Source organism: Xyrauchen texanus, chromosome 41 (genome assembly GCF_025860055.1).
Source record: "Xyrauchen texanus isolate HMW12.3.18 chromosome 41, RBS_HiC_50CHRs, whole genome shotgun sequence".
Taxonomy (NCBI): domain Eukaryota; kingdom Metazoa; phylum Chordata; class Actinopteri; order Cypriniformes; family Catostomidae; genus Xyrauchen; species Xyrauchen texanus.
Window position 1 is genome coordinate 7,718,261 of NC_068316.1, and position 8,407 is coordinate 7,726,667.

At 40.5% G+C, this 8,407-nt stretch overlaps 1 protein-coding gene across 2 annotated transcripts; it reads right to left on the reverse strand.

Annotated features, from left to right (window-relative positions):
* Window positions 1–1,946: 1,946 nt before the first annotated feature.
* cremb (cAMP responsive element modulator b) lies at window positions 1,947–7,987 on the reverse strand. 2 transcript variants are annotated; one of them, XM_052114119.1, is made up of 4 exons: window positions 7,874–7,942; window positions 4,915–5,018; window positions 4,524–4,674; window positions 1,947–2,841 (listed from the first exon to the last, which is right to left on the reverse strand). In XM_052114119.1, exons 3-4 carry the CDS (start codon window positions 4,658–4,660, stop codon window positions 2,697–2,699), a joined length of 282 nt encoding a protein of 93 aa, XP_051970079.1. In that variant the 5' UTR covers window positions 4,661–4,674; window positions 4,915–5,018; window positions 7,874–7,942; the 3' UTR covers window positions 1,947–2,696. The 2 variants fall into 2 exon arrangements, with proteins under 2 accessions (XP_051970079.1, XP_051970078.1); XM_052114118.1 differs by lacking the exon at window positions 4,915–5,018 and having other exon boundaries at window positions 7,874–7,987.
* Between the last annotated feature and the right edge of the window lie 420 nt (window positions 7,988–8,407).

Consider the following 8,407-nt stretch of genomic DNA (forward strand, 5'->3'; position numbering starts at 1 on the left):
AGGAGCAGCTGTCTCCAAGCAGAGACTACGCCCACTGGGTTGTCGATGCCATTTCCTGGCTTATCACACCCAGGCCGTGCCCCCCTTTGCTGGGTCGAGCCCACTCCACCAGGAGTGTTAGCGTCCTCATGGGCACTGGCTAGGGGCACTGCCCTAGCAGACATTTGTAGAGCTGCGGGCTGGGCAACACCTAACACTCTTGCGAGATTCTACAATCTCTGAGTTGAGTCAGTTTAGTCCCGTGTTCTCTCAGGTACCGAGCCCGTAGAACTTCGGTGACACGCCGACGATCTGACCGGGTGGATCGCTTGCACCCAGCGCCCTTCCCCTAACCAGGGAAACAGTGCGCCTTCTTCCCAGGAGATCCCAGGCTTGGGACACTGGTTGGCTCCTCCCCTAGCCCTTGCGGGTCGCAGTTCTCTTGGAGGGACTCGCCGACCCAAACCACTCGCGGTACCGCTAGCTACCCTGTACTGGTATAGGGGCCCCACAGGTAAGGCCTCCTGCTCGGACTCCCCTGTGTGTAAAACCACGGTTCTGTCCCCTCACGTGAGTTGGCCGTGTTTCCCTTAGGCAGTCACAGCTACCTCAGGTGCCGTGCTGTATGCTCCCCCTCTCTGAGGCTGGGGCTACCACCGCACTACTGTTCGCATAAGGCCTAGGTATAGGCCATGCGATGTATGTGCCACTCAAATTTGCCTCCCCTCGGGTAGGTGTGGCCTCCGCAGGGTCTTCCCCGCCCTACCAAGGGCTAAGACCCCCTTCCCTCAATGCGTGTAAGTGCCCGGCCGTAGTTGCTCTATCGCGAGAAACATAGAGAAAAGAGGCCCAGCCAGGCTGGCCCGTTCCCATGTTGGCGGCCGTCACCTTGTTCCCCCCTCGGGGTAGCGATAAGGAATCCTGATGGCTTAAATGGGGCATTGGGGAAGAGTGCGTCGCGACCTGATACAGTTGGTCGTTCTGCACGTAGGAATACCTGCTCGCTCCTGTATCAGCGGATCACGTACGCGGCTCAGCGCATGGCGCTTTTAAGTGGACCCCTAGTGTGGTTCTCTGACACAGCGTAAGAGAGGCGACAGAAGGAGAACGTCTAGGTTACGTATGTAACCTCAGTTCCCGATGGAGGAGCGAGGCGTTGTGTCCCCCTTGCCACATCGCTGAGCCGAGCCCCTGTTGTGGCGGACCATTTCCGGCTCCTCAGAAAAATCCTGAATGAACTCCCGTATTTGCGCGCTTAAATACCCGTATGTCGAGGCGGGACATGCAAATACTGGCTGCCAACTCTCATTGGCCTTTTTTCATAGTACAGAGGTGAATATCGGCGCTCAAGAGAGACCCCTAGTGTCGTTCTCTGACACAACGTCTCGTTCCCTCCATCGGGGAACTGAGGTTACATACGTAACCTAGACGTTTTGCCCTAATATCAAAGATCTTACAAGAAAAAATAAATTATGATGTAACGTGAATTTTCTTTATAATAAAATATGATCGTGTCTGGTAACATGTGCATGTAAAATGGCTAGAAATAGCATTTTAGCTTAGCGTAACGCTAACAATTTACACAAGGATTATTTCTATTTCTTCTGCTCCAAACTTACTTCAGACTTACTTCAGATTAATTCTCTGTCTGCTCGTATGAATGTAAAACATTATAAGAAAATGTTTCCCCGCTGTTCAAATATACTTTGAATCACATAATTTATATGTATAAATGTTTTTCATCTGAAAGGACTAAATATTAAATGAAACAAATGACAATAAAAGATAAAGTAATCTCTTCAGTAATCAAAATACTTTTTGAATGTAACTATATTCTAATTAACAATTATTTAAATTGTAACTGTAGTGGAATACAGTTACTTATATTTAGTATTTTAAATAAGTAATCCCGTTACATGTATTCCATTACTCCTCAACCCAGTCTACAGCAAGATAAATGTCTGTTCAAGCAATATTTATTAAATATATATATGTACATTTACAGTTACTATATTCACATCAGTTTTTGGTGTGAGTGAATGATGACTGCATAACACTGATTAATGTGGCCTTCTGAAATTACATACAGAGGACATTCAGAGAAATATCTCTAGATACTTTCCTCAGTTTTAACTGTAAACATGTCAAATATTGAATCTAGTTTTCAATATAAAACCTTTCAAAATTAGCATAGGCAGTATTGTGCTGGTCTGGTGTTCAGTTTTCACAGAAGATATAAAACACACACACATATGACAGCAATATTCAACATTAAAATAGGAACAGGAGTCAAAAAGGGGAAGGCGTGAGAACTGCAGTCTGGTGTGCTATTTACAGGATTCCTTTAGATGCTTCAGTTCTTCATTTAGTTTCTTGTACCGGATTTCCATCGTGGCAAGGAGGGTCTCTAGACTTTGCACATACTCCTTTCTCCTGAAACAGCACTGTCTGGCCAACAACCCTGCAAAAAGCACAAGTAACACAGGCAACACAGCATATTCACTTGCTTTGGAGCTTTCTGTATCCACCAGCATACACGCAAGCACACATCACCATCTTCAGCACGTGGGACAACACAACCATGCAGCCATCACCTTATCCGATTGTTGTGAGTGGTCACCGTGGTGGCTAGACATTTTGTGAAAAGCCTGTTTTCCACTTTGTGGCAAGTCTGTACACGGCAAAGTCTTTAGTGTGTGGCTTGTATTGGATTGTTGCTATTCATTTTTGTGAGAATACAGATTTTTAAGAGCCTTGAGTTCTTCGATGAGCATCATGTTTTGTTTTTCAAGTACAGCAACTCTGTTCTCGAGACATTTGACATATTCTTTCTTCTTCTGACGGCATTCCCGGGCAGCCTCCCTGGAAGCAACAACAGACAGCCTTCATAAGCATGAATACATTTGTGTTATTTCTAACCCATATGACTCTCTTTCTTCTTTGGAACACAAAAGGAGATGTTAGGCAGTATGTTTGGGACTGGCAGCCTTAGTCACCATTCACTGTCATTGTATGGAAAAAGATGCTATGAAAGTGAATGGTGACTAAGGCTGTCAGTCACTAACATTCTGCCTTTGGTGTTCCACAGAAGAAAGAAAGTCTTCCAGGTCTGGAACAACATGTGAGTAGAGTAAATAATGACAGAATTTAAATTTTTGGGTGAACTGTGCCTTTAAGAATTAAGTTTTCCCATTTAAGCATGAAGATAAAAGTAAATGGAAAGACAATGAGATAAAAATGTTCAAATTCAAGACGGAACGAGCATGATGCAATGATACTGGAAATCCTGTGACTTTATCACAGAACGAAATAAAGACTAATGGACGCAGAAAGAGCTGATGAAAATGTAATGGTAGCCAGTTGGTAGGTAGCAGTGCAGTGTGTAAACATCACTCCCCTGGCCTCAAGAGGCACACTAGCGATGGACGCTAGAGGCTGTAGCCTTAAGCCTCCTCGTTACTATGCCTGCCTCCCATGCCAGAGACCCCAGTTAAAATCCTGCTTGGAGTGGATTGAGTAGGACCAGTTATAGTGGTGCCGTGACCCAGATGGAAGTGAGGTTTAGGGGGTTAGTGCAACGTTAGCCAGCTGGTAGGTAGCTGTGCAGTGTGTAAATTTCAATCCCCTGGCCTCCAGCAGCACACTAGTGATTGATGCTAGAGGCTGTAGACGTTAGCCTTCTTAATAGCGTACTCGCCTCTTATACCAGAGACATTAGTTTGAATTCCAATCGCAGCAGGTCGAGTAGGACCGGTTACAAAACGTTTGGTCAACACGCCCAGACTGACAAGCTACTTTTAACATCATGCAGAAAGAATGAGATGTATGAGAAGTAAAGAATCAATTGCTGCCATTTTGGTAAAACATGAAAATCAGGTGAAAATGAAATAATGTCAATGAATTCATGTTCTTAGGCTACAGAATGACTGAGAATCCTTAAAGGGATAGTTCACCCAAAAAAGAAAATTCTCTGATCATTTATTCAACCTTGTGCCATCTGAGATATGTATGACTTTCTTTCTTCTGCAAAACACATTTGAGGATTTGTAGAAAAAGATCCAGGCTCATGGTCTTTAGAATTGGAGAGGATGAAGATTAGATATTTGTAGGTACAAAAAGCACAGATAGTCAGCATAAAAGTAATCCATCCTATCTCCAGTGGTGACATTAATGTCTTCTCAAGCAAATCAATCAATATGTGAAAATTTGTCCATTGGTCAACACCTGACTGTATGTGATCTTTTATAATAGAGTGCTTAAATATCGTTCTTTTTCACACACAAAGTGAGCGATTAGCTTTACAAGACATTAATGTCATGGCTGGAGTCAAGATGGATTATTTTTATGCTGATAAGATGATTTTTGGACCTACAAATATCGAATCACCATCCTCTACCATTCTTAGGGCCTGCTGAGTTTTGCAGAAGAAAGAAAGTCACACACATCTCAGATATTCAGCATGACAGTGAGTAAATTATAAGAGAATTTGCTTTTTTGGGTGAACTATGGTGAACTATAAGTGGGGCAAGACTGCTGGGTTTTACCTGTTTTTCAACAGACGGAGTTCCCTCTTGCGTGATGCCTCCTCAGCCAGTTCCTGAGGGCTGGGTAAAGAGTCAGGTGAGCTACCCATCACCTTGGAACTCCTAGAGGTAGAAGAGTGAATCTGATACGACGACATATCTGCAGTAGTGGCTGCAAAAAACACACACACATTCATTTATGGAAGAATATTACAGGATATCCTTTCTTTTGAAAACATTATTTTCCTGGGTATTTTATGTGACCAAAACCTGTAATATGTAAACAATAATGATAAATTATGTGCACCCATTTAAGGATGGGCAAGGAGGAGGCGGGAACTGGCTGAACAGTAAACATAAAGTTTTAATGTCAAACTTAACTTAAAACAAGTATAAACAAACATAGACACACATGCAATGCAGCCACGTGCGTCTCTCTCGCTCTCTCTCGATCTGGCGCCTCTGGCTTGCCTTTATCTCACTCTCCCGTTGATCAGCACTCTCCACACCCTCCTCCTAGTCACAGTATGATATTGTGGTTATTGGTATGGCTGTGCACGTGGATTGCCTGACAGTTTTATGTAAACATATATACTGTATGCCAAGTAGGTGGGGCAAAGATAAATTACCTAATGCCTTTGACACCATAAAGGCTGCTATTATCTAGACTGCTAATATTGGTCATTCTTCAGAGTACAGTGAATGACCGGTCTTACTGACTGAAGGGCTTAGACTAAGCTCCAAAATATGAACATGTTGAATGTGTTTTGATATGTGATTCATGCATTGAAAACAACATCTAAATTAACTGCTGTTATTCAAGTCAAAGATATTATTTAATATCACCAAATTAAAAAATGCTGGCTACCATACTTGAAGTGTTCTTATTGCTTAAGAAACTCAAGAGACTAAACAAACATGAACCAATCTAAACTGAGACTGAAATGTATTTCCCTCTTTAAAGCAATACACCAGGTTCAATGTTAAGATCAATCGACAGCATCTGTGACATAATGTTGATAACCAGAAAAAAACTATTCCGACTCGTCCCTCCTTTTCTTTAAATCACAATTCGAGGTTACAGTGAGGCACTTACAATGGAAGTGAATGGGGCCAATTTTTGGAGGGTTTAAAGGCAGAAATGTGAAGCTGATCATTTTATAAAAGCCCTTACATGAATTCTTCTGTAAAAACTCATTCATTATCTGAGCTATAAAGTTATTTAAATTATAATTTTTACAGTCATTTTAGGGTTTTAGGGTTTGTTGACATTATATCATCATGGCAACGAAGTTTTAAAATTGGCTATATACACAGAAATGTTTAGTAAGCAATTTTATCATGCTAAAATTTTGTTAAATTGTATTGTTTACATCTTGTGGCTATACTTTTGAAATATTGAGTATTTTAATTTTTACGGATTGGCCCCATTCATGCTCATTCTTTTTTTTAAGAAAAGGAGGGGAAAGTCCAAATTAAGTTTTGTGGTAATCAGCTTTATGCCACAAATCCTGTTGAGTGAGCTTATCTTGTATTGAACCCAGAATATTCCTTTCACATCAACACAAGTACACCAGAATGTAGCATTATAACTCTCCACAAGCATGCTAGCGGTGACCTTCAGATGTTATTGTGGCTCAGAGTTCAAATCTGCTAATCTCCTTCAGCAAAACTCTCAACAGTTAGATGATTAATCTGAGATGACAAACTGGCATTTGTCCTAAATTGTAAGACAGACAAAAAAACATTTATCCATAAAACACACATACTAATTACAATTTAAAATGAGAGGAGGGATAGCTTTATAAATAAAAAAATAAAAAACATTTAGATGAAATTGACAAGAAGTCCATTTTGATGATTTCTGATGTCATCTGCCCACGACATCGCCATGTTACTACGTACATAAAGATAAACCATCTTAAATGTCTGCATGGACTAAAGGCTGTAAATGAATACCCACTGGTGAACTGGAAACACATTGTGTGGCAGCTGAATAAGTCACAGAAGTTGATCAAACACAGATCTACACACTGTACAGTTATAAACTGGATTATACACCAGTGAGAGCTCTGACTCACAGTATTTGTGCACAGAGCGAAATGCAAGACAACCATCCTGTTCTGATGAAAACGGAAATGATCCTCACAACTCTTATTCATGATCACAGTCACGAATACGAAAAAAACAGCAGGTCACATTAAGGACAAAAATGAACTTGCATAATCCTAACTTCATTTCCAACCATACTGTTTGATCTTTCTTTAATCAAATTAAATCTTCACAATTTAAAAGAACATTACATGCTATTTATGTATATATGTATTATGTATGCTGTAAATTTTTATGGTTGCTTTAGGGTTTACGGCATTATGTTGTCATGGCAACGAAGTTATAAAATTGGACATAAATGTACTCAGAAAAGGTTCAAATCATGTTAACACACATATTGTTTATGTCTTCTGTCTATCCTTTTAAACAGCGAGTATTTTAAAGTTAATTCCCCATTCACTTCCATTGTAAGTGCCTCACTGGATCCCAGATTTATGCCTTTTATTTTTAACAAAAGGAGGTATGAGTCTAAATATATTTTTGTGGTATTCAACATTATGCAACACATGCAGTCGACCGATTGAACCCGGAATAGTCCTTTAAATGTTTTAATATTATGAACATTAAAAAAGTGCACTGCAAGATATGCAAGTGATTGTAACATTTCTCTGCATGTCTAGAAATCTCACTTTCTCTTTGTCTCCGTGGAGACTGCAGAGTATTATCTAAGAGTGATTAATCGTGTAGTTTTGTTCTCACTAAAGGAGCTGCCTGTAATCACAGAATGACTGACTTCAATGAACATCTTATTTGCTGTTCAGCATTAACATTTCCCTGCTAGTGTGCAATTCTAGGAAACATGATGACGTCAGATGAACTGTGAGTGGGCAGAGCATTCATGCATTTCAGAGCGAGAGAGAGATGGATGGCGAGAGAGAGGTGCTGAAAAAAGTGAGTGCATGGCTACAGATGAATTGAACAAAAAGTGTAAAAAAAGACTTATGAGAAGTGAGAATGTCATACTTTTTAGCCTGTTGCGTTCAGCACATACTTTTCACTACAAGAATAATGTGTACCATCTCTGTTTGTTTCAAACAAACTTTAGTTATATGTTTGTTCTTTTTAAAATGTAGTTTTTGTTCATAATCTCTGAATGCTATTTAATCAAATTCAAAATGATCCAACAAACACACTGGGAAAATCACCTAAACCGTGGAATAAAAATGCAATCTTTATAAAGATATATTTAAAGTGAGTTCCCAACATTAAATTCAATTAAAACCACAAGACAAGCACACAAAAACAAACAACAAACATACCTGATTCTGTCTCATCTCCAGTCACAGCCATGTATAGTGAGCTGAAAGCTTGACTGTGTCTCTCTGCTGTCAGTATGTAATGCTCTCCAAACCACAAGCTCAGTGTACAGTCACTGTCAGGGCCATTGACATCACTATGACATCATTAGCTTCCTGATGTCAGTAACACAGTGGCTCGTGGAGGCAGCCCTCCCCTTTCCCCCCTACCTCCTCTGTGCTCATTCACACTTCAAACTGTCACCAAAGCAGACTACAGAAGCAAGGGCACTATTTTTATTATTTAAGATTGTCCTTAAGATTTTGTTTTTACTTCAAAAGAATAAGATTTTAAGATGTGATTTTCATTTCAGCAAAGAACTGTCAACATGAATTGATGGGCACATCTTTGATTTCCCTGCCTGTGCTTTAAAAGCTATGTGGGTGTATCTCACAAAACATGACAAGAACATGTCTCTGTGTAATGTGTGTGTGTGAGGGTGCGTGCATGCGTGTGGGTGTGTGTTCCAAAAACACACACACAGACACACCTCCAAC

Excerpts from the sequence above, each read along its gene's own strand:
- cremb (XM_052114118.1), bottom strand. The coding sequence starts at position 7,904 with ATGGCTGTGACTGGAGATGAGACAGAATCAG. Across the intron at positions 4,675-7,873 it reads TGGAGATGAGACAGAATCAG|CCACTACTGCAGATATGTCG; the intron begins GTATGTTTGTTG and ends TGTTTTTTGCAG. Across the intron at positions 2,842-4,523 it reads CTCCGTCTGTTGAAAAACAG|GGAGGCTGCCCGGGAATGCC; the intron begins GTAAAACCCAGC and ends TGTTGCTTCCAG.